Below are 26,034 nucleotides of genomic sequence, written 5' to 3' on the forward strand. Positions count from 1 at the left end.
GATTTTCATGTGTGTGGCTTCCCTTTCGTTTATCACAAGCTCCAAATGACAAACGGAACTCATATTACTGCTTCAGACAGAAAAGGAATTGCGACTGCAATTGAACCAAGATGGAAAATATAATGGCTATCAAGATTATCAGCAAGAAACCTTGCCCTTAACTAGAAGTCCACGCAATTCACAACATCAAGGCAGCATTGGAAATTTAACACAGAAGTGAGTATAGCAATAAAGAATCAGATCAAAAACACACCAACATGCTGCAGAAGCTACAATCATGATTCTTATGGATAAGATATATATTTCCACAAATCACTGGAAAACCATGGTGCGATCTGCAGGAAGAGCCAACTTGTTTATGATTATGCAAAAGAAAAATTGCCTGAGGAAACATTTGATGTTGGTTGATAGGCTTACAGTAGATGTAATTGAATGACAAAAATAAACGACAAAATTCTGTACCACTTAAATTAATTGTTTAGATAATGTGTTCATGCAGATGGTTTAATCTTTGTGGAATTTTTATACCCTTTGTGTAAAAAGGTTACCCCTCAGGTTCCTATTAAATCTTTCCCCCCACCTTAAATCTATGTCATCTGGTTCTCGATTCCCCAACTCTGGCCAAAAGACTGAACGTTTATCCGATCTGTTACTCGCATGATTTTGTACGTCTCTACTAGATCACCCCTCATCCTCCTGTGCTCCAAGGAAGAGAGTACTAGCCTGCTCAACCTCTCCCCTATTGCCCAGGCCCTCGAGTCCTGGCAACATCCTCGTAAATCTTCTCTGCACCTTTTCCAGCTTGACAACATCGTTCCTATAACATGGTGACCAAAACTAAACAGAATATTCTAACTGTGGCCTCACCAACATCAGCAAAGTTGATGTTTCAGGTTTGTGACTTTTCATAGAATATCGATAAAATTTTGCTGAACTAAAATGCTGCAGGTATTGTCCTTTTTGCTGTCCTTAATTATTTTACTCTCTTCTAGATGTGTAAATCTCGTCCCGAAGAATCCTCTCCAATAACTTTCCTACCGTTGACGTGCAACCTGTAATTTCCTGGATTTTCTCAACTCCCTTCTTTAACAAAGAAACAACATTGGCTACTTTCCAGTCCAATGGGGTCTCACAAGTGATTCAATAGGATATAAAGATTTTGTCAAGACCATCTCCTCTTATGCTTCACTCAATAACCTGGGGATCTATGCATCCTAATGCTTTTCAATACACTCAAAACGTCATTCTTGACCTCAAATTGTCATAGCATATTCATATAACCCACAATGATCTTACCATGCTCCATGCCTTTCCTCTTGGCAAATATAGATACAAAGTACTTGTTTACGCCCCCCCTCAAAAGCCTCTGACTCCAAGAACAAACTCCCTCCTTTATTGTTGAGCGATCTTACCTTCTCTAATTATTGTCTTGCTTTTAATGTATGTATAAAAAGCCTTGGGATTTCCTGAAATCTGATTTGTCAGTGACATTTCATGGCTCCCTTTGGCACTTTCAATTCTCTGCTTTAACTCGTTCTAATTGCTGTAAATTCCTCAAAGGCCCTGTCTAATTTCATGTTCCCAATTCTCAGACATGCTTCCTTTTCCTTTTTGACCAAATTTACAACCTCTGCTGTCATCCAATGTTCGCTTGCCTTGCCATCCTTATCCCTCCTTCTTATTGGAATATGCCGGCCCTGAAACCTGATCTTCTGGTCTTTAAACTGCTACATTTCTGATTTTCCACAAGGAAAGTAAACATCAATTAAAATAGTGACCCCGCCCATGCTATGCTCCAATTTCATCTCTTGTTGGCAAAATACCATTTAGAACTGTACAGCACATCAATTGAGAATATACCTTCATCAAAATTAAAAAGGCAGCAGTTGCAACAGCATGTAATTATTTAATTTTAACTAGCAACACTAGCAAAAGGAGGAGGAAAGACAACAAGGAACGGCCGATGCTGGTTTACCAAGGAAAGCCACAAAATGCTGGAGTAAATCAGCAGGTCAGGCAGCATCCCTGGAGAACATGGATAGGTGACATTTCAGGTCGGGACCCTTCTTCAGACACGTCACCTATCCATGCTTTCCAGGAATGCTGCCTGACCCATTGAGTTACTCCAGCATTTTGTGGCTTTCCTTGGTAAATCAGCATCGGCCGTCCTTGTTTCTACAAAAAGAAGTAAGAGTAGGCTATTTGCCCCCATCCCCCTCCCCAACCCCCATGGCACCTTTGACATTCAATTAGATCCTGGCTGTTCTTTAATCTTGACCTTTTATAAATAAAAATGCATTGATCTCTGTTTTGAATATACTCACTGATTGAGTCTTCACAGCGCACGTGGGTAGTAAATTCTAGCAATTTACTATGATTTGGGTGAAGTAACTTTTTCTCATCTGTCCTGAAGATATTTTCAAATTGTAATACCTGTTTCCTTGAAACTTACCCTCTCACATATATACCCTCTCCTTAGATTCTCTTTGGCACTTACCTACACGGAGAGGTAGTTTAGAATATCCAAGTAACTACTAGCACATCTTTTTGATGCAAGTGAGAAAGGAAGCACTGAGGGAAATCCGCATGGTTACAGGAGAAAATCAATTCAAAGACAGGGTCAAACCCAGGTCCATTGTACTGTGAGCAACAGCACTAATTGCTGCACACTGTGTTGTCCATATTGGTGAGTTTTTGTTCACAGTCAATCAACTTGACAATTGCTGGTGGATGTGGTCAAGAGGACAAAAAGGTATTTGGGGCCCCATTAATTTCAACATTTCATACCTACTGATTAGTAATATTAGTGTTGAAATACTATGTGATGTAACCGACTAAATAGATTCCAAGAAGGAAACAAAACGCAATGTAGAGTCGTTCATCCGGCACAAAGTGTTCGGTAAGCAAAGGTATTAAACAAATTTTGTAATATGCACCACAGTTTGGCATTTAGATTTTCATAATGTCAAAGAAAATACAAACCATTTTTTCAGAGCATTCTCTGTTCCTATCCACAACAGAATTAAGATCAATAGTTTAAACAAAAAAAGTTAGCATTGAATGCTAGTAATGTTTATCTCAAGGAGTTTAAAATTGTACCATAACCCTTAGGATAAGTTTCATTGAATTATTGGTAATATTAGTTGCATTTAATTCCCTGCGTGCAATTATTTTGAATCAAAACATTTGAAGTCGCACACGCCTACATTCCAAAGACTTCAGTGCCTTTGTAGTGCTAAGTAGACAGGAATGAGACAGGAAGTGCAAGTCACTCTTCAAGCAGATACCCGGTGCCTACTGTCAGTCGCCAATGACGTCTTTTGGCTTCAGTGACACAGTCAGGAACTCAGCAATGGTCTGGCCAGAAAACAGTCAGAGCTTGTGCAATTGCAACAGACGTGTTCACATTTCTACTGCATTTTCCACCCCACATTGTTCCACTGACTTGTCTTCCTTTCATAGTTATCAGGATTACAAGCATCCTGTTTTTCATAAAACAGTCACGGATAACATTTAACCTTTATTTCAACCACAGTGAAATATAATTCAGATTTCTATATTTTAGCTTACAAACTATCCTCCCAAGACAGCATTTAAAAACTTAAAGGCACTATTGTCACATATTAAAACAAGATTAAAAATAAACTTCCTTTTGTGAGAGAAGTGCCACAATTCATTTTTAATTTGTACAAGTGAACCATGATATAAATATATATACATTACTATGATTTACCTTATATTTTGTGTAATCAAGGAAAAAAACTATTGCAAAATAATTGTTCTTTATGAAATACAGCATTAAATCACCCTTTCCCTTTACTGCCCTGACTGAATTTCCTCACACTTCCGACTTTGTGACTGAGAAAACAAAAAAGTCATCACATTGAACGAAAAATCTACAGAAAAGTTTTAATACTTCCCAAACATCAGTTGTACAAAAACTCTATTTCAGTAAAAACAAAATCCTCTCTACTCTACCTTTTCATATCATGCCCTATATGAACACAATTATAAAACACACAACATTTCCAATTCATTTCAACACTTTACATTATATACCAAAACACAGCCAATTCATTGCTTGAATTTCAAGCTAAACGACATGAATCTGTGAAATATTCTATCCGTAAAGTGCCATAAATAGTTTGACGACTAAATATGTGTTGATTTTTTTTATCTACCTACTTTATATTAGGGTTATTTTGCTTTTGATCAGCCTTTCACTTTCATAAATTGATTTTTTCATATATAATATTGTCTGTCATTTGTTGCTCTATAATCGGTTTGAATGTCAATAACTTAAAATGCATACAAGTAGTTAAACTTGTGGTTTCAATGATTCATTTAGAAACAGTGGTTTGTCATGTCTTCATGAACCTGTTCTCTGTATGATTTGGGCAGGATATCAGAGGACTGGACAGTGTACCAAAAAACTACGCAAATGCATTGGCACATCTCTTTGCAGGTCTAAGGGGTGCACAGCCAAACGCATCAGCTAGGAACAGGCATGGATCAATTTTTATAACCGTAGCAACCAGTATTGCAGAAGAGGCCAAGGGAAGGCTAGCTCAGTAAATCAGTTCGCTCTGACTGCGGCTGCCCAATCTGAAGCCATGGCTTCTATATTCAGAATGATTGCTCCAGGTTATCTTCAGAGCCATCTACATTAAGACAGAAACTTTTCACCAGCCATGCTAACGCCACTTTAACAGAACTCCATAGAAGCATTCAATAAAGGTACATGGAAAAAGGCATGAAATAGCATGATTAAATGGCATTGGTATGAATTACCGCATGCTGTAATTCAATTTAGGTTTAGAATGTTTATTTTGAATTAGCTTTAATCTTTACAAAATCCCATGATCATGACCAGAGAAAACTAAGTTCTGAGACCATTGATTAGAGAAATAGTCATTGAGTCATAGAGCACAGAAACAGGCAGTTCCTCCCAATTTTTCATGCTGACCAAGATGCCCCATCAACACCAGTCCCACCTGCCCACATTTGGCCCATGTCCCTCAAAAGCTTTCCTATCCTGTCGGGATGTGGGGAAGTGAGGCTTCCTCTGCCGTTATATGAATTGTTTGTACAGAGACAGTCTGTGGTGAACGTCGCCACAAGAATTGCAGATGCCTGTTTACAAATAAGACACAAAGTGCTGTATAATGCATTGGGTCAGGCAGCATCTCTGGAGAACATTTTCCCCAGAGATGCTGCGTGACCCACGGAGTTAACTCTGTGTATTTTTCAGTATCTGCATAATGTCACTTTCTCCTATGACAGTGCAGTTGCCTCAGTTACTCGGTTGCCTCAAGAGTCAAGAGTCAATTTAATTGTCATTTGGACCCCTTGAGGTCCAAACAAAATGCCGTTTCTGCAGCCATACATTACAAACAAATAGATCCCAGACACAACATAATTTACATTTTACATAAACACCCATCACATTGCTGTGATGGAAGGCCAAAAAAAACTTAACTTATCTCTCCACTGCACTCTCCCCCCCCCGATGTCAGAGTCAAAGTCAAAGCCCCCGGCTGGCGATGGCGATTGTCCCGCGGCCATTAAAGCCACGCCGGGTGGTGCAAGATCGCACACCGGGTCTTGGTGTTAGAGCCCCCGGCATGCGCTCGCAGAGTCCCGCGGCCATTCCAAGCTGCGCGGGGTGGTGATGTTAGGCCCCGCTCCAGGAGCTCTTCGACCCCGCAACTCGGGCGGGAGAAGTCGCCGTTGCAGGAGCCCTGAAAAGCGGTCACCCCCCAGGGACCCGCGGGCTCCCGGTGCCGCCGTCCGCAGACCCGCAGTAGCAGCCTCCGAATCTCCAGAGGTCGGGCCGCAGCAGCAGCAGCAGCAGCAGCAGCAGCGCTCCACCACCGCTCCACCCGCTCCGGACTCGGCCAGCTCCACGACGGTGACGGTGAGTCGTCGGCACCAGAGTCCCCGGTCTTCTTCTGTTGGAGGCCGCTCCTCATTTCAGCCCCAACGACAACGGAGACCCGACAAGAAAAGGTCGGGTCTCCCGTGCAGGGAGAGATTTAAAAGTTGCCCCCTCCCTCCCACCCCCACACACACACACCCCAACAAAAAATAACAAAAACTACATAGAAACATAGACAAAAAATAATAAAAACTACATAGAAACATAGACAAAAAATAATAAAAACGCGGACGGGCGTTGGGTCAGGGTCACATCACTAAGGTGTGCGAGTTGTTAGATAAACTATCCATTAGTGTAAGTGGGTGACAGGAAGCTGATGGGCTTGGAGAGAGACTAGGTTACAGGGAATAGGAAATACTAGGAATGTTTTGCAAGGTGGCATGGATTCAATGGGTGTAAAGATTTTCTTCCTTCTCATAAGAAATGTGACCTATAGCCAAGAGCTGTAACCTATAAGAACCTATTGCCAAGAGCTGTGCCCTAGTAACTGCAAGTGGGGCATGTAGTAGAGCATCATGAAATGCAGTGCTTCTGCACAGTAATCCATGCAGGACACTATGGTCTGCTCTGTAACATTTTGCACAGAGCATAATTTAGGACATTTTTGATGTTTATTTACATAGACTATGTGCTAGATTCAGCAGTGCTTATAACAAGTGACCATTGTTGGTGTGCGTGCATGTTCACAAAATACAAGCACCATGGGATGCCCGCAATCCTCTCAAGCCCATATATGTCCTGACAGATAGTCTCTGGCAAAACAGAAAAATATATTTCATTTAACTTTGAAGTTAGAGTCTTAGCAAATTCCCCTCTGCACTGGGTGGCAAACTGCGAGATGTTACAAATATCCATAGGTCTAGCCAAGACCGTAGATAACACATTTATGTTCATGGCAGTGATGACCTTGAAAACTTCTGGCAATGAGTTCTCTGCCCTGACTGCTCCAAGGATGCAGTTACTGCTGAAGTGCAAGCAATATGCAGTGAGGCTGTCCTGCGGCACAGACCTCTCACACACTGGTCCACACTGATACACCCCAGTGCTGGGATGCCTCCTCTCCCTCTCCTACAGTGCATTCCCACCAGGGGGCAACTGATTCATACAAAAGCTTTGAAATTGGGATAGAATTCCTTAAGAGCTGCTAGGTTTATAGTTGTAAACTTCAGCAACTTTCAAGAACTTCAACAAATAACAAAAACTTATACAATCAGAGACTAACCTGAATATAACTGATGATTCCTTCAAATAGAGTTGGCGGTGGTGGAAGTGATGGGTGGTGGTTGGGCAGAATGTTGTTTTATCTGATATTGAATAAGTGTTCAGTGGCTTTGATTATGGAAGGATATTTAACTGGAACGTTGACCCTTAAATGGATGTGCTAGCATCAATTTGGCATTGTCTGCCTATTCCAATAATTCACGATGGTTCTTAGTTGCATGCTAACTTCCCCAGAGGTACCATGTCTTGTGTGGCTTCCTCCACAAATAGAGTCTGAAGAAGAAACTCAACTCAAAACATCACCCATTCCTTCTCTCTGGAGATGCAACCTGTTCCGCTGAGTTACTCCAGCAATGTGTGTCTATCTTCATCTTGCATGGATAGAGAGCCATTTTTAAACTGAAATAGTACTTTGGACATGTAGAAAACGTTTGGTTAGGATCCATGTTCTGAACCCTACCAGTTTTGGTCAGCTTGAATTCCTTCAGGAATGGCCCAAAAATGTTGCTACTATTTTCCAAAATTTTGGTCCCATCAATTATCAATGTTACTAATTAATTGAACGAGGTGTATATGTCTCTACCTGACATATCAAAATGAGAAAACTGGGAGTAATAGAACTGCAACATCTTGAAGCCAGCGATTTTAAGTTGTAATACTGAGTCAAATATAAAACATTCCCACAACAAGGACTATAATTTTATTAAATTGAAATCTGCTTTTTTGGGTGGTGATGTGATGCAAGATCGCACACCGGGTCTTGGTGTTAGAGCCCCCGGCATGCGCTCGCAGAGTCCCGCGGCCATTCCAAGCTGCGCGGGGTGGTGATGTTAGGCCCCGCTCCAGGAGCTCTTCGACCCCGCAACTCGGGCGGGAGAAGTCGCCGTTGCAGGAGCCCTGAAAAGCGGTCACCCCCCAGGGACCCGCGGGCTCCCGGTGCCGCCGTCCGCAGACCCGCAGTAGCAGCCTCCGAATCTCCAGAGGTCGGGCCGCAGCAGCAGCAGCAGCAGCAGCAGCAGCGCTCCACCACCGCTCCACCCGCTTCGGACTCGGCCAGCTCCACGACGGTAACGGTGAGTCGTCGGCACCAGAGTCCCCGGTCTTCTTCTGTTGGAGGCCGTACCTCCTTTCAGCCCCAACGACAACGGAGACCCGACAAGAAAAGGTCGGGTCTCCCGTGCAGGGAGAGATTTAAAAGTTGCCCCCTCCCTCCCACCCCACCCCCACCCCCCCACACACACACCCCAACAAAAAATAACAAAAACTACATAGAAACATAGACAAAAAATAATAAAAACGCGGACGGGCGTTGGGTCAGGGTCACATCACTAAGGTGTGCGAGTTGTTAGATAAACTATCCATTAGTGTAAGTGGGTGACAGGAAGCTGATGGGCTTGGAGAGAGACTAGGTTACAGGGAATAGGAAATACTAGGAATGTTTTGCAAGGTGGCATGGATTCAATGGGTGTAAAGATTTTCTTCCTTCTCATAAGAAATGTGACCTATAGCCAAGAGCTGTAACCTATAAGAACCTATTGCCAAGAGCTGTGCCCTAGTAACTGCAAGTGGGGCATGTAGTAGAGCATCATGAAATGCAGTGCTTCTGCACAGTAATCCATGCAGGACACTATGGTCTGCTCTGTAACATTTTGCACAGAGCATAATTTAGGACATTTTTGATGTTTATTTACATAGACTATGTGCTAGATTCAGCAGTGCTTATAACAAGTGACCATTGTTGGTGTGCGTGCATGTTCACAAAATACAAGCACCATGGGATGCCCGCAATCCTCTCAAGCCCATATATGTCCTGACAGATAGTCTCTGGCAAAACAGAAAAATATATTTCATTTAACTTTGAAGTTAGAGTCTTAGCAAATTCCCCTCTGCACTGGGTGGCAAACTGCGAGATGTTACAAATATCCATAGGTCTAGCCAAGACCGTAGATAACACATTTATGTTCATGGCAGTGATGACTTTGAAAACTTCTGGCAATGAGTTCTCTGCCCTGACTGCTCCAAGGATGCAGTTACTGCTGAAGTGCAAGCAATATGCAGTGAGGCTGTCCTGCGGCACAGACCTCTCACACACTGGTCCACACTGATACACCCCAGTGCTGGGATGCCCTCTCTCCCTCTCCTACAGTGCATTCCCACCAGGGGGCAACTGATTCATACAAAAGCTTTGAAATTGGGATAGAATTCCTTAAGAGCTGCTAGGTTTATAGTTGTAAACTTCAGCAACTTTCAAGAACTTCAACAAATAACAAAAACTTATACAATCAGAGACTAACCTGAATATAACTGATGATTCCTTCAAATAGAGTTGGCGGTGGTGGAAGTGATGGGTGGTGGTTGGGCAGAATGTTGTTTTATCTGATATTGAATAAGTGTTCAGTGGCTTTGATTATGGAAGGATATTTAACTGGAACGTTGACCCTTAAATGGATGTGCTAGCATCAATTTGGCATTGTCTGCCTATTCCAATAATTCACGATGGTTCTTAGTTGCATGCTAACTTCCCCAGAGGTACCATGTCTTGTGTGGCTTCCTCCACAAATAGAGTCTGAAGAAGAAACTCAACTCAAAACATCACCCATTCCTTCTCTCTGGAGATGCAACCTGTTCCGCTGAGTTACTCCAGCAATGTGTGTCTATCTTCATCTTGCATGGATAGAGAGCCATTTTTAAACTGAAATAGTACTTTGGACATGTAGAAAACGTTTGGTTAGGATCCATGTTCTGAACCCTACCAGTTTTGGTTAGCTTGAATTCCTTCAGGAATGGCCCAAAAATGTTGCTACTATTTTCCAAAATTTTGGTCTCATCAATTATCAATGTTACTAATTAATTGAACAAGGTGTATATATCTCTACCTGACATATCAAAATGAGAAAACTGGGAGTAATAGAACTGCAACATCTTGAAGCCAGCGATTTGAAGTTGTAATACTGAGTCAAATATAAAACATTCCCACAACAAGGACTATAATTTTATTAAATTGAAATCTGCTTTTTTGGCACTTGGATCCAAATCCAATCCAGAATGTTTAAATAAATTATATTTCCATCATTTATTAGTCCTGCATAAAAGGAATAAGGACTATCCCTATTTATTCCCATTATCACTGGAAATGCCAAACTTTAATTGCTAATCTTATTTGGTCAATTACTTGAGGATATATGAAAAGTTAAATTTAAGATAAAACTAAATTAACAGATTTTTAAGGTTGTGAATTTAATATACTGTTGAGGCAAAGCAGATGATCCTTCACAACTACCAATGATATTACTCAAATAGCGTTCAATTCTCAGACCCAAACTTCAGCTCAAAATTAGGAATTAAATATTTAATTAAGAGGTATTTTGTCAATAAATATTAGCAATACGGCACCCGCTGCATAACCTTCTACACTATGCCAACTTATTAAGTATACAAGATCAGTATTAAACATGTCAATACATGCTGACATTTCAAATGATACTTTTATTCGTTCTGAAAAATAATATAAATATGAAGTACAGCTGGTAAATATGTGCACACGTTTAACTTCTCACTAAAGCTTATATTTTAAAATTCAGTGCATCATTGCAATATGATCACTATTAAAATGTACGTATAAATGAATCTGTTTAGGAAAGAATTGCAGATGTTGGTTTTTAGTTTGAAGAAAGGTCTCGGCCCGAAACGTCACCCATTCCTTCTCTTCAGAGATGCTGCCTGTCCCGCTGAATTACTCTACCTTAAATGAATCTGTTACTGTTTTATTATTTAATGGCATTTTAAATGCTCCAAAAAAAGGCAAAATTTGTAACATTGAACTGTTTGAAGTATTCGTTTCACAAATTTTTAGTAAATTGAAACAATCCATAGAAGCCGTTTCATACATGCTCAAATGACGTGTACAGGATTTCTTGCTAACTCTTTGGTTTCTTAAAATTTTTTTTAAAGACTACGCCAGACTACTTCAAAACACGATCACCTACTTCTGTAAAGTTGGCAAAATATTTGGCCATAGATATCAATTAATGTTTAACCACAATATACTGATTGATCATAATTGCAGTTTATGTCTGGGCAGCTTTTGTTAATGCAGTTATTTTTCTAAGCATGATAACTTAAAAAATGAACAATTGTTTACCTTGTTCGAAGCCATCTCGCTGACTGACCGGTAGGTTTGTATTGTCTCAAGTTGATCCAAACACCAATCTAATTCTTCCAGAGTCTCCATGGCTAATTTTTGGTGGGATTCTTCTGCAAAGAAACACATAGGCATGTAGTCAGGGCTCAACTGCTGCATTGTGTCCATATCAGAATTAGTGGGGCAGCCCAAAGCCAGTCCACAATGTTCCTTCATCATGTGTCTCTCACTCTCCTTCAGGGTAGAGGATTAGAGATATTGAGACTGGTATTCCTGCGTTTGTAGTCAAGCTTCTGAAGCAGGATATCAGCAATCCATCAACCAGTATCTCCCGTCTAAACGTGGAACGGCAGTGGAGAAATGACAGCATGAAATTTGCATAATAGTTGTTTTCCTGCAGCAATGATTTCCCAAATAAGACGTCACGTTTCCAATTTAAATTAGTCAAGAGTGCTGCTTACTCCTCAGTGAAACTATGACAAACTTTTCTTTGTACTTCAACTACTTTGCGAGGAAAGCTCGTTGGTTTCATTTTGATATCTCACGAGTTGTAAAAAGGTTTGTCCAAGCGGTCTTACAGACCTGGGGAAAAACCACTTAGTATTACAAAACCTCGAGTCTTGCCGGACGGACACTTGTTGCCTTATGGACTTTTCATAACTTAATGAATTGAAAAATCTGTTTCCTAGATAAGTTTACATAAGGGTAGCACCCTTTCCCCACTTGGTATCTTATGTGTTCGTAGTTACATTAAGTGTTGGCTGAATGAATAACTTTGTTTCTCCTTAAAAGCCAGAAAATCTTACTGAACGGTGATACAAACCACATAGAAAGCCTGGACTGGATTTCCACCAATTCTACCAGAATATACCAGACCAGTGAATGAGTCAATAAATAATGACCAGGCGTTGCAATTCATAACCAATTGTCAGTTTACATCTGTTCCTGGCTTTACATTGTCACCCTATTCCTGCTGGGAATATTTAAAATAATCTGAAAACTCAATGACATCTCCAGTTTTTACTGATTATTGGATCAAAAACAAACTTCTGGAAGATCTCAGCGGATCAGGCAGCGTCTGTGGAGGGAAACAGACAGAGAACATTGGGGCTCCGATCCCGATGTTTCTGACCCAAAACATTTCCCTGTTCCCGAGTTCCCACAGCAATTTATTTTTTATTCCAGATTCCAGCATCTGCAGTCTCCCATGTCTCCAGATTGCTGGATCATTTGGGCACTATTTATTGGAGAGATAAGATGTGAGAGCACAAGTTGTTTCTGGAATCCTGCATGTGTGCCCAATTAATGTGGATGAGAAGGCCATTCAATTTTAGTTTAGTTTAGCTTAGAGATACAGCGCAGAAACAGGCCCTTCGGCCCACTGAGTCTATGCCGACCAGCAAACCCCATATACTAGCACTGTCCCACACACTAGCAAAAATTTACAATTTTTACCAACGCCTCAAACCTGTACGTCTTTGGAGTGTGGGAGGAACCCGGAGCACCTGGGGAAAACCCGCGCGGTCACGGGTAGGACGTGCAAACTCCGTACAGACAGCACCCATAGTCAGGATAGAACCATGTCTCTGGCACTGTAAGACAGCAACTCTACTGCTGCGCCGCTGTGCCACCATTGAAGATGTGTTTAGCAAACCTTTATGCAATTAGACACAAGTGTTTAATTGTCATATATGCACAAACGGAACAATGAACTTCTGATTTACAGCAGCACAACAGTTTTGTAAACAGAGTGCACAATAGATCACATAAGAAACAAACAAAAAAGTTTAAATAAATAAAAAAAACAATATAATGCAAAGCCCGAAGTCCCTAATGCAACTACGACAGTTCATAGTTCAAAGTTTAGTTGGAGTTCGTAGTGTTCAATAGCCTGAGGGTTGTTGGGAAGAATCTATTCCTGAACCTAGATGTCACCGTTTTCAGACTCCTTTACTTTCCTCCTGATTGCTGATAGGATTGAAATGAGAGTGTGGCCAGAGCAGTGTGGGTCCCTGATGATGTTGGCTGTCTTTTTGAGACAGTGCCTCCTATAGATCCCTTTGATGGTGGGGTGGTCAGTACCCGCAATGAACCGTGCAGTGTTCACCACTTTGTGTAATCTCCTTCATTCCTAGATGTTTGAATTGTTGAACCAGGTCAGGATGCAACCAGTCAATACACTCCTGTAGAAGTTCAAGACAGTATTTGTCAGACATAACAAATCTCAATGTTCTAAGGAAGTGGAGGCATTGATGTGCTTTCTGTATGACTGCATTAATGTGCAGAGTCCATAAAAGATCGTGGATGCCCTGGAACTTGTAGTTGTTGATTCTCCCCACCACCGACCCATTAATGAAAACAGGTTACACAAAAAAGCAGGAGAAACTCAGCGGGTGCAGCAGCATCTATGGAGCGAAGGAAATAGGCAATGTTTCGGGCCGAAACCCTTCTTCAGACCCGATGATTCGGCCCGAAACGTTGCCTATTTCCTTCGCTCCATAGATGCTGCTGCACCCGCTGAGTTTCTCCAGCTTTTTTGTGTACCCTTCGATTCTCCAGCATCTGCAGTTCCTTCTTAAACAATGAAAACAGGTTTGTGGATCCCCAGTCTACCTAAAGTCAACGATTAATTCCTTACTGATGTTGAGTTGTTCAGGGAAACAGACCATCGAGTTCCCTCCAATACTCTGACGGACTGTTATCCATAATTTGCCCAACAATGGTGGTGTCATCAGCAAATTTAAAGATAGATTGGAATTCTATCCGGTTCACAGTCATTGGTACAGGAATTATTTGGAAATCCTTCAACAGAATGAGAATTGCATTCAAAATGTTAAATTATTTTTGTCCTTCATAAGATAGATTGAACTATCAACATTTCAGTTTTATTCCAATTTAGATGCCAAATTGGCTTGGTGACAGGTGGCCAAGGGTAGTGATAGAAGGATTAGTTTGTGATTTGATAATTTTTCGCCATTTTACTGAGCAGCATTGATAATTATCACTCAGGAATGAAATGCATTTTGCTTGCATTTTCCTCATGGTCACCACATTTCATAAACAGAATCAAGGGATATAACTTGTGGCAGCAAAGAACAAGAATGGAAATATAGGTGTTGCTGCAGAACATTTTTTTGGATCCAATATTTTGAAATGTATACATGCACACAAAAACATGCAATAAAACTAGGGATAAATTATAGCTGCAGTATCAAAGCACTAAAATGCATTGCAACGTGGTAAGGTATACAGTTAAACAGTTTAGACTGACTGAAATATTTTTAATGCTATGATAGGCTGTTATTCTGACTGGAGGTCGGAGAACAGTGGTATTCCACAAGGATTAGTGCTGGGACATCTGGTGTTAGTGACGTACGTCAATGATTTCCTTGGTAATGTAGGTGGGCGATTTAGTAAATTGCATACGACACAAAAACGTGAACTTGTGGATAGTGAGAAAGGTAGCCAAAGAATACAACAGGATATAGATCAGTTGGAAATATGGGTGGAGAGCTGGCAAATTCTGGACAAATGTGAGGTATTGCACTTTGGGAGGTCAAATGCAGTAAGAAAGCACACAGCAAATGGCAGGATCATTCGGAATATTAATGTACTGGGAGTTCTTGGAGTGCAAATCCAAACCTCCCTGGAAGTGGATATGAAATAAATAGAGTGGTAAAAAAAGGTCTTTATCATTTTAGGAATTGAGTATGAAAGTTGGGAAGACATTTTTCTGCTGTACACAACTTTGGTTAGGCCATAGCTAGAGTATTGCATGCAGTTGTGGTCACTGCATTACAGGAAGGATGTGGTGGCTTTGGGGAAGGTGCAGAAGTCGTTCACGAGAATGTTGTCTGTATTCAGGGGACATTAGTTACAAGCAGAATTTGGATTGTTTTCTCTGAAAACAGTTCTGAAAGAAGTTTATAAAATTCTACACAGCTTTTTCCGCAGGGTGGACACGTCAAATATTAGAGGGCATGCATTTGAGGTGAGGGGCGGAATTTAAAGATTTGCAAGGCAAGTTTTGTTACACAAAGGGCAATAGGTGCCAGGAATGTGCTGCCAGGGGAGGTGGTGGAAGCAAAAATGAAATCAGCATTTAAGAGGAATTTAGACAGGCACATGAACAGGCAGAGAATGGAGAGAGATGGGCCATGTGTAGGCAGGTAGGATTAATATAAATTGGCATTATGGCTGGTACAACATTGCAGGTCGAAGGAGCTGTTCCTGTACCATTCTGTAGTCTATAGTTCCAAGAATGGTGTCGTCATCATAGGACAGTTCACACTGACTGGCATAGGTTGTGGCATGCTAGATGTGTGGCTTTGGCAGCTCGAACATTCGTCATATGTTCCTTTATTTCTTCCCCATTTTTTTGACGTTTCCAATTCACAGTATTCTTTACTCTCCACCCTTCTATCTGGCCTTTTCCTCTTGTCGGTTACCCACACTCTCCTCTCCAATTCCATAACTTTTCTCTGTCTCCGATTCCCTCGCTGCTGGCTTATAAAACATTTGCAATCAACTATTACAAACTGTAACTTCTGGTGGATGTTAAAGACCGGGGAGTGGGTGTTCTGAAACATTAAATGAGCGTGCTAGTCCACTTTTTGTTCACACTTTCCTGCCACCATAGTTACTTTACTTCTGAACAGGTTTTGGCTGACATTTGCTAAACATTATTCGGGAAGGATTCATTGCAGCATTGAAGCGTGCTGCCACCTCCAATTGGAGTTTCCTTTAATCTTATATGGATGCTCTCCATTAAAAGTTCAACCTAGAATTGTTTGTTTCCGGCTGGTGTTTAACTTGCCGGCACCTGGGCCCCACTATAAACACTTTTTTTTCATATGCTGCCTTTGTTCAGTGTAAAAAATCTGCTAACAATATCAGGGAGAAAAACGAGCCAGATGTGGTCACCCTGCTCTCCACATCCCCAGATTTCAGATCTTTCATTTCTGGAGAGGCCAAGTGCAGAGGATGTAATGGCAGATATCATCAGCAATAAATTAATTCTTGCACTCTCTTGCTGATGCAACTCATGCTCCCTGGAAACAACTTTTTGGCCTTTTGAAATTCCAGAAGTGTCCTCTGGATATTTGCCACTCCTTCTCCTCTTATTTTATTCCAGACGAAACGGAGCAAGCTGCTGCAAAGGAACAACAGGAGGACCAGCCAGCCATTTGACTTCACTCTATGCTTGCTTCTTGCTGGTCAAGAACAGACGGAGATGGGGTGGAGGGAGAAGGGTGGAGGATGTAATTAATTCGAATTAAAACACCGCATTAACGAAGTACACAGCCACGGAAAGGCGGAGGATGGGCTTCCTGATAAACCTGATGGAAGTTTTAGAAGATGAACTGCCTGAGTGAGACTAGTGAATTCAAGGTTTTAAAGTAACAATGTCGGTACAGTTGATTACCCCAAAATAAATGTACCTCAGAAGGTACCAGGATGGTAAATATTAGCATAGCAGATTTGGTATCGTTGGTAACAAATCAATTCAACACTTAAGGAAATAGAATTTTTTGGTATTGATAATGTTCTGATTCAATGCATCAAACATAATGACATGTGAATGCCAATTAATATGCCTTGCACTGAAACTGAAACTTTACAATGAACATTTTTGCTAACATGCTTGGTTGTACGGCATCGGTAGAGTTGTTGCCTTGCAGCGCTTACAGCGCCGGAGACCCGGGTTTGATCCTGACTACGGGCACTGTCTGTACGGAGTTTGTACGTTCTCCCCGTGACCACGTGGGTTTTCTCCGAGATCTTCAGTTTCCTCCCACACTCCAAAAACGTACAGGTTTGTAGGTTAATTGGCTTTGGTTTGTATACTTGGTATAAGTGTTAATTGTCCCTAGTGTGTGTAGGTTTGTGTTAACGTGCAGGAATCGCTGGTCGGTGCCGAAGGGCCTGTTACCATGCTGTATCCCTAAACTCAACTAAAAAATGACCAGTTTGATGCATGAATACAAGACTACATAGGTAATGTTGCAAAGCTCCACAAACTGACTAAGGATGGTGATGGCTGTCATTATAGTCCCAATATCAGAGGTGGACTCTGGGTCAAATTCTAGCAGGTCGAAAAAAACATTTATTTGATGAATTGCAGCCTCTCAGATGGATATATAAACACAAAAATTAAAAGCAGGAGTAGACTGCTTGGCCCCTCAAGATCGAACCCGGGTCTCTGCGCTGCAAGCGCTGTAAAGGGGCTGCCCCACTTGGGTGACCTAATCCGCGAGTTCTGGCGAGTTTGCCCTCGACTCCTACTCGCAGCATGGAGGACACGAGTGGACTTGAATGAATATTCCACAGTTGTCACTGACTTCATAATGGGCAAGTGATACCACAAACATCCCGAGTCATCCCTAACCAGAAGCTCCGGGTGAACCAGGAGATTCGTAATCTGCTGTAGGCTAAATGTGTGGCGTTTGAGACTGGCCATTCAGTATCATACAAGAAGTCCAAGAATGACCCCTGAAGATCACACACAAGCCTAAAGAGTCAATTTTGGGCTTAGCTGGAGTCGTGGATGGATGCTTGACAGCTATGGCAGGTTGACAAGTTATCCCCTCCAACAAAGAAAAATTGGGTAACATAAGTGGCAATGACACATCATTTAAAAATAAATTCAAGACCGTTTGCATGTGGCTTTGAAAGAGAGAACAATGACACACCCACACGAGCCCCCACAGCCCCTGACAGCTCTGTGATCACAGTCTTTGACGCTAATGTCAGAGCATCCTTCATGAGGGTGAATCAATGCAAAATGCCCAATGCAGGTGGTGTACGTGGCCACAAGCTGGAAATCTGTGCAAACCAACTGGCTGACACATTTACGGACATCTTTGACCTCCCGCTTGGCAGTCTGTAGTTCCTACCTGCTTCAAAAGGGATTCTAATGCCTCAATGCCCAAGAAGAGCATGGTGAACTTCCTCAATGACTACCTCCACTCAAATCCACCCTAATGAAGCTCTTCTAGATGGTGGCCATGGTGCAAATCAACTCCTGCCTCAGAAATGATCAGGATCCTCTTTGAATTTGCTTGTCACCACAATACCTAAACAGCAGATGACATCTCGTTGGCTCTCCACTCTGCTCTGGACCATTTGGATAATATCAGATTTGTGTTTATCAATTATAGCTCAGCATTCAACACTGTTATCATCACCAATTTATAAAAGCTGTGCTTTCTTGCCCATTGCTTCAATATGGATGGTCCAGAAGTCATTGGTGATATTTACTCCAAGGAATTTGAGGGTTTCAACTATCTCTACGTCAGCGTCATCAATGCAAACCGGGGTAATGTACCGCTTCACTTCCTGAAGTCAATCACCATCTCCTTTGTTGTCCCAACACCAGGACATGAGGTTCTCAATCTCCTTCCTGTACTCCGTGATCATTATTTGAAATCTGGTCCACCATGGTAGTGTCGTCTGTAAAGTTGTAAATTGAATTATAGATGGCTGCACAGTTATGGTTGTACAAGGAGTACAGAAGGGGGCTGAGAACGCATCATTGTGGAGACCCCGTGTTGAGGATTATCGTAGAGGATGATTTGTCCCCTATCCTCACTGATTTGGGTCAGTTGGTCAGGAAGTTGAGGATCCAGTTGCAGAGATGAATGCTGACACCAAGTCCCACAAGTTTGGTGATGAGTTTGGATGGTATAATAACGGTGTTAAAAGCAGACCTGTGGTCTATGAATAAGATTCTGATGCAGGCGTGTCTCTAGGTGTTCTAGGGTTGAGTGTAAGGCTCGGGTAATGGCATCGTCCGTGGGCCTGTTATGGTGGCAGGCACACTGCAGTGGGTCAAGGCCGCTGGGTAGACTGGATTTAATAACTAGCCTCCCAAAACATTTAATGTTGGTGGTTATCAAGGCCACTGGACAGTAATCGTTTAGGCATGAGGTCTTGCTTTTCTTCGGCACCAAGATGATGGTGATCTTCTTGAAGCAGGGGGGTACCTCAGAAAGGAGTAGGGAGAAATTAAAGATGTCTGTGAATGCTCCGCTAGCTGGTCCGTGCAGCTACTAAGGCCACGTCCAAGACTTCCGTCTGGGCCAGTTGCTTTCCATGGGTTCATCCTCAGGAAGACCAATCTAACCTCTGCAACAGTGACCCTGGGAAGAGGCAAACTTGAGTCAGAAGGGACAGGTTGGCCTTCTGCTAAAAGCGAGCACAGCAAGCATTCAGTTTGTCAGGTAGGGTCGCGCTATTACCAATGATGTTGCCTGACCTCGCCTTGCAGCTAGTTATCATTGTACTTGTACTTGTAACTCACCGTACCTGTGTACAAAACGATGAACTCAACATGACTTGACTCCTCATGGAAAGCTTCCATATCCTTGCTTCTCAATTATCAAACTTTCTCTACCGTACAAATATTCACAAACTGCCTCCTACACATTTTGAGGAAGAGTGTTCCTCAACTTTCGGACATTTTTTCCATGTATCCCATAGACTCCTACTGCATGTTCAATCTGACATGTGGGACATGTCAAACGCCCGGCTAAATCCCTGGTAGATTTCATCAAATATGATCCCCCTTTTAACCTCTTCAAAAACATTCCTAAATAAATCCCTGCTGGCTGACCTTAATTAATCCATGCCTCTGTGAATTTGATTTACGTTGTCCACATATTTCATTTCAATAATTTTCCCACCACTACAGCAGTCTTCCGATCCTTTAGCACCGTGCTTGTAGCCAAAGAAGATAGGAAAATGATAGTCCGAACAAATGTCTCTGGAGTGTGACGATTCAAATAACTGACCTAAATCCAGATATCTACAGAAGGAATTTGTTCAAGTTAAAATGACACTAAATTTGCAATTTCATTCAAAGATATCCATACAGATAGTTGATAAATTAAGTGGAAAATAAAATCCAATTATGCAAACTGCAACAAGGTCAAATGACAGGCAATTTTATTCAAATGGAAGCAGAAAGATTTTACAATGCTTAAACTAATAAAAAATATTAAATGATCAGATAATATAAACTCAGAAATTCCAAGTAAAATTGTATATCAGATGGTGCTGATTTCCAGTTGCTGCTGTAAGGCATGTTATTCTAAAGCTATTCATTATTTTGGAGAGAGATTGAGTAGAGTCAGAGTGCAAAGCTGCGATCATTATAGGGAGGATGGGTTTGTAAGGTCTTAGCAGGCAGCAACTATTCATTACATTCGGAAAAAGAACCTTTTCAGCCTGCAGGCAGTGAAAATGAAGCGATTAAAAAGGGATATGCGTGAGACCAGAACTGAAGGATGGTAGTGACAGATTAGAGTTGTAGGATTGCGAGAAGCTTGGCACCCTTATTATACACTCCACAAGCTATCAGGTGGAGGAGTATAGGTTACTAAAGTATGTTTCTGCTGCTAGTGCTAGTAACGAAGTTATTAAAAGGAGAAGGTGGCTATCTGGTTACTGAGTCCATGCCGGCTTCCGCCTGATCAATCCCATTAGTTCCATTCATCTTGGAACCCTGAAACATATTCTCTCCACAGGCTCAGCAACTTATTTTGCTATTTACTGAGACTGAGGGACAATTCACAATAGCCAATAAACCTACCAGTACATCTTTGTGATGTGAGGGGAAGCCAGAGCAGCCAGGGGAAGCCCACATAGTCACAAGGAGAATGTGCAAACTCCTTGTCTGCAGTACTCAAGGTCATTGATGAACCTATGGTTTGGTGACCATGAGACACTGTCCTAATTGCTGCACCACCATGCAGGCTTTTATCCATAGGTCAATAGCTAGACCCTAGTTATGCGCAGTGCACAAGTTTATTCTGTGATATACTTTCCTGAAGAGGTCATCAATAACTATACCTCAAGAGGTGAATGCATTGCAACAACTGTCAGCCAACATATGAACATGAATAATTCCCCATGACACTATCTTTTTGTAAAAACTATTAGTGTTATTTGTGCTGTGAGGGGAGAGATAATACTTTTCTTGCATCTGATTAAATATTCCCAATATTTTATAAATTCTTGATGTCCTACAATTCTCATATTATTATAACGTTATTTCAATTCTAACCTCTTGCATGCCCCTAATTTAACTGCTCCATTGCTGGAAGCCATGTTTTTAATTCCAAGGTCTGGAATTCCCCAATATCCTTCTGCTTTTCAGTACCTATTTTGCGTAAGATGCTGCATGTTTTTGATTACGTTTTCCTCATCCATCCCAATATTAACCAATGCATTTCAGTGAATTACGTTATTTGTGAGGCATTTTGAGATATTTTTATAAGGTGCAAAGTTAATTGGTGGATGGTTTAAAAAAAATTGTTGGTAGCATTTTTCAGTAGCATAAAATATTAGTCAAATTTTGCAGAATAGTTTAACTCTCTAATCTCAAAACATTTCACTTCCATCTTTTGGCATCAGATGTGTCTCAACTGACAATACTTGACGAGCATTGTAGATGTAAAGTCGGAACTGGGAGATGCAGTGTCATTGGGCCTCATTCACACTTAATGAAGTAAGTGCGCTGGAGCTCAATAGGTTAGTACCAAAGACTAAAAGGTGCAAGGTAGCTCAGTACAAATGATTTAATTGTGGTAGAGCAAAATTAGCTTCTTACCGATTTGCCTTTCAACTAAATGTTGGAAGATAAGGTAAAGCAAGAGTGAGCTTCACATGCTGTTCTGCCAAGCAAGATCTTTTTTTTTGTCGTGTCATTAAAACACCACAATTGGTAACAATGTTTGCCCCTCTGGCTCCAAATCTGGCTAACATGCAAGAAGGCCTCCACTCCTCTGCCTTTATAACTATTGATTACTAGGGAGGAAATATTTAAAGTTAAATAATAATCATGGATGATAATATTGTATTCGAGTATAGTCATGGAGTCATTCAGCATGTGAGACCCTTTGGCCCAGCTGATTCATGCCAACCAAGATGCCCCATCTAAGTTAGTTACATTTGCCTGCATTTGGGCTCAGATTCCTCTAAATCTTTCCTATTCATGTACTTGTTCAAATGTCTTTTAAATGTTGTTATTGTACCTGCCTCAAATATGTTCTCTGGCAACTCATTCCATATATCGTCCACCCTCTGTGTGGAAGAAATTCCTCTTCGGGTTCCTATTAAATCTTTACCCTCTCACTTCAAACCTGTGCTTTCTAGTTATTGATTTTCCTACCCTGGGACAAAGAGTTTTGAATTTCATCCCCTCATGATTTTATCGAGAAGGCTATCATTAAAGGAAATCCCCTTCACAGCATCTGTGTTCTCTATTTCTTTGGCTGAAATGTTACTAAAGATAATATTATTTGAGAACCAATTAGTTGAGCGTGGAATTATTATATATTGGTACCTTCATAGAAACGGTAACGTAATGATAAAGGAATAATCATGAGTGGATTTAAAGAATGGTCCCGGTCTGAAACCTCTCCGATTCCTTTTCTCCAGAGATGCTGCGTGACCCACTGAGTTACTGCAGCAATTTGTGTGCACCTTCCATACCATTTGACTTCTTTACCACTATCTACATGTGTTGCCACTTTCAGAGAGTTATGGAATTAGACCCCAAGACCCCTCTGTGCATCAATGTTGTTAAGGGTCATGCCATCAATTACATATTTTCTCCTTACATTTTACAGCCCAAAGTGCAACACTTACTCCATCTGCAATTTCTCTGCCCATTTCTATAGCTGATTTATCTCTTAACGCCCCTTCGGTCATGCCTGACCATGGGTGTCTTCAGGGTTGGAGGACGCCAGTGCGTGACTTTGAACGCAGGGCGACTGGTGCACAGACAGCCACCACAAGGTCCTTGACAGATCTGGGTCAGGATCCAGTGGCATGGAGTCCAAGACGACTGGAGACACATTTTGCTGCAGCCTTCATCCACCTTCCCAGCTGTTGTGACGCTCAACTAAGGTCCTCCACCTGTTCCACCATTGAGGTCTTGGTTGGATTACTCTTTGTCAGAGTCCTCCCCCTTGACCTTACCACCATGGGTGGCCCTACCAGGAGCATAGCTCCAGACGGCAGCGCTCTCAGGATCTCAGGATCACACTTGCAGGATCCACGGTGATCTATATTTCACTATATACTTTGCCGAGCTTTCTCACAGTCCGTGACCCCTGCAATCTTGGTGTTGACCACAAACTTACTAACCAATCTGTCTACATTTACGTTCAAGTCATATATATATATATATCACAAACAGCAGAGGTCCAAGCACAGATTGTTGTGGAACTCCACTGGTCACAGACCTCCAGTCTGAATATTGTTCTTCCACCCCAACCCTCCATTTTCTATCAGTAACTGAAACTGAATTAGTAACATCCTGATCTCCTTCAGAAAAAAGCATTAAGGGGCTGTCCCACTTGGGCGACCTAATTGGTGAATTTAGAAGAGTTTAGAGTTTGAAAAAATGTCATGTTGAAGACCTCCTTCGACTATGTAGAAGACCTCCTTTGACCTCCTTCGACTATGTTGAAGACTAGCTTCGACTAGCTACAACTAGCTACGACTAACTTCGGGAAAATTGGACACCGAATAGTGGAGAGTGAAGACAACCTCCTTCGATCTCCTTCGACCTCCCTTCGACAATGATGAAGACTACCTTGGACTACCTTTGACTACCCTCGATTACCTACGACTAACATGCCGACCTACTACGACTAAACCTAAGAGTAAAAAAGTATTGATTTTTTTCCATGGCGCCCTTTTTTTACTCGCGGCCATTTTTCAACATGTTGAAAAATACGCCGTGACCTAGCTGAGGCCTCGAGTACGCGGGGACTACTCTCGAGCATGAAGGAGATTTACAAAGCCCTCTTACGACCTTGTGTCGACCATGCTGCGAGTTTGAGTCGAGGGCAAACTCGCCAGAACTCGCGGATTAAGTCACCCAAGTGGGACAGGCCCTTTCGGTTTTATAGTGCTGCTATTTGCTATAACTGCTATTTGTCCATTTCTTGGCCTTTCCATGCCACCTGCCAACACTGAGTTGAATCAAAGCAGATGTTCCAAGAAAGCTGAAGACCTGCATCAAATAATGTATGTAAATGTTTTAGAACACGGAGCAACAAGATGTCTCCACGGTGTAATGCAGACCACTGACAAACTCTCATTATCATTTTTATGCTCATTTCACCTTTTAGGAATTACCTTTTGTGCACGTGTGGTCTAGTCATTGTATTTGAGCTGAAAGAAGGGAGCAAATGGTCCACAGCTGCAAACAGGGATGACTAATTCAAATTCAAAACTGATGCAAAATAGATCCCTGGAAAGTTCAATTTTAAGAAATCACAAACTATAATTTTTCTTTGCACCAGCAAACTGACTTGTCATTCATTCCTAATGCGCTTAGATAAAGTTTCACGTATGCTTGTTAAGTGCTGGGAAATGTTAAGCTTCCGCATTAGATTGTAAGAACTCCTCTTGAAGGCATTTAAAAACTGTAATAAATTATTTGGGCATGTTCTGCAAAGCTCCTACACAATACGTGGTGAAGTTCCAGCAATCATGAAATTGGAACAAGCACTTCATGTCACAATTCAGCTCAACACAACGTCATTTTTCCATCGTATTTTGTGCATGTAATGCCTTAATCACCATGAATCATGCACATTATTTACAACAGCAGAAATTGTATCAACAGGTTTACAGCCTCTGTTATTAACAGAGTTCAATATGGACTATATCACTCTGAATGTATGATTTAGTGGCTTCCCGGGATATTGATTGATTGATTGATTCTTTTATGATTCTATATGATTTTTATATGTTTCAAATCTTCCCTTGTCACTTTTAATCATATAAAGTTTCATTGCCAGAAGGGCTCAATATAGATTAGGATGTCTGTGAACTGAAGTTCAGGTTCCGAACTCCATTGATCTATGTGACCAATACAGATGCTGATTGCATGGTTCTGAAACCAACACAGTTACAGGGTGTGATTAGCTTGCACCGTGCTTGTGGGGGTTTTCCAGAAGCGATTTATGCACTGTTATTCCTCAACCCCTTGTACTCCCACCCTATCCCTGCATTTGTGTTCCTCCCGTTTGACTTAATTTCCTTTATAGCCTGAGACTGTAATGGAGCGATCACTTTAACAGCATCAAACCTCTCCCTTGAGTTAGCAAATGCCATTGATGAGGCCTGTCTTGCAGCAGTGTGCACAATATGAGCGTGGGGTTTAACAACTCATACAGGGAATAAATTATCATTTTAAAATCAAGGTGGCTCCAATTTAGCTTTTTATTAATGGTGACTCCCTTTCAGCTGGAATGTGGTCCAGACCTCCCATCTATATCATCGGAAGCCTTTAATCATACTTTACCTTGCACCCTTTATTCATGCACGGTGGATGCTTGATTGTAATCATGCATAGTCTTTTCTTTGATTGGATCGCATGAAAAAAGCTTTTCATTGTACTTCAGTACATGTGAAGAACATAAACTAAACTATTTAACATGAGGGATATCCTTGACACAAAAGACACTGAAAACAGGTGAAATCCAACTTCTAAGTTTTTGGTTTGACATTTAAATGTGCTCTGAAAGTGTCCAGTCGGTCATACAGCTGTAGGTAGTTAACTACTTTAAAGGGGAAGTTAGGATTGAGCAATGCGTTCTGGCCTCACCAGCAATGCAATCATCTGACAGATTTCCTCCCCTGGAAGACTTTAATGAATCAGATCAGATTTCGCAACAGAGCATTTGCACTTTGATCCTGAACATGTCATAAA

The 26,034-nt window shown here is 41.5% G+C and overlaps 1 protein-coding gene across 3 annotated transcripts in view; it reads right to left on the reverse strand.

Moving 5' to 3' along the window:
• pde4ba (phosphodiesterase 4B, cAMP-specific a) overlaps positions 1 to 26,034 on the reverse strand; it is a 466,474-nt gene that overhangs the window by 36,177 nt on the left and 404,263 nt on the right. For all 3 annotated transcript variants that reach the window (XM_055642053.1, XM_055642052.1, XM_055642055.1), the window contains one exon: positions 11,301 to 11,413. In XM_055642053.1, coding sequence (XP_055498028.1) covers positions 11,301 to 11,413 — 113 coding nt within the window. The remainder of the gene's footprint in view (positions 1 to 11,300; positions 11,414 to 26,034) is intronic.

Source organism: Leucoraja erinacea, chromosome 10, assembly GCF_028641065.1.
Source record: "Leucoraja erinacea ecotype New England chromosome 10, Leri_hhj_1, whole genome shotgun sequence".
Lineage (NCBI taxonomy): Eukaryota > Metazoa > Chordata > Chondrichthyes > Rajiformes > Rajidae > Leucoraja > Leucoraja erinaceus.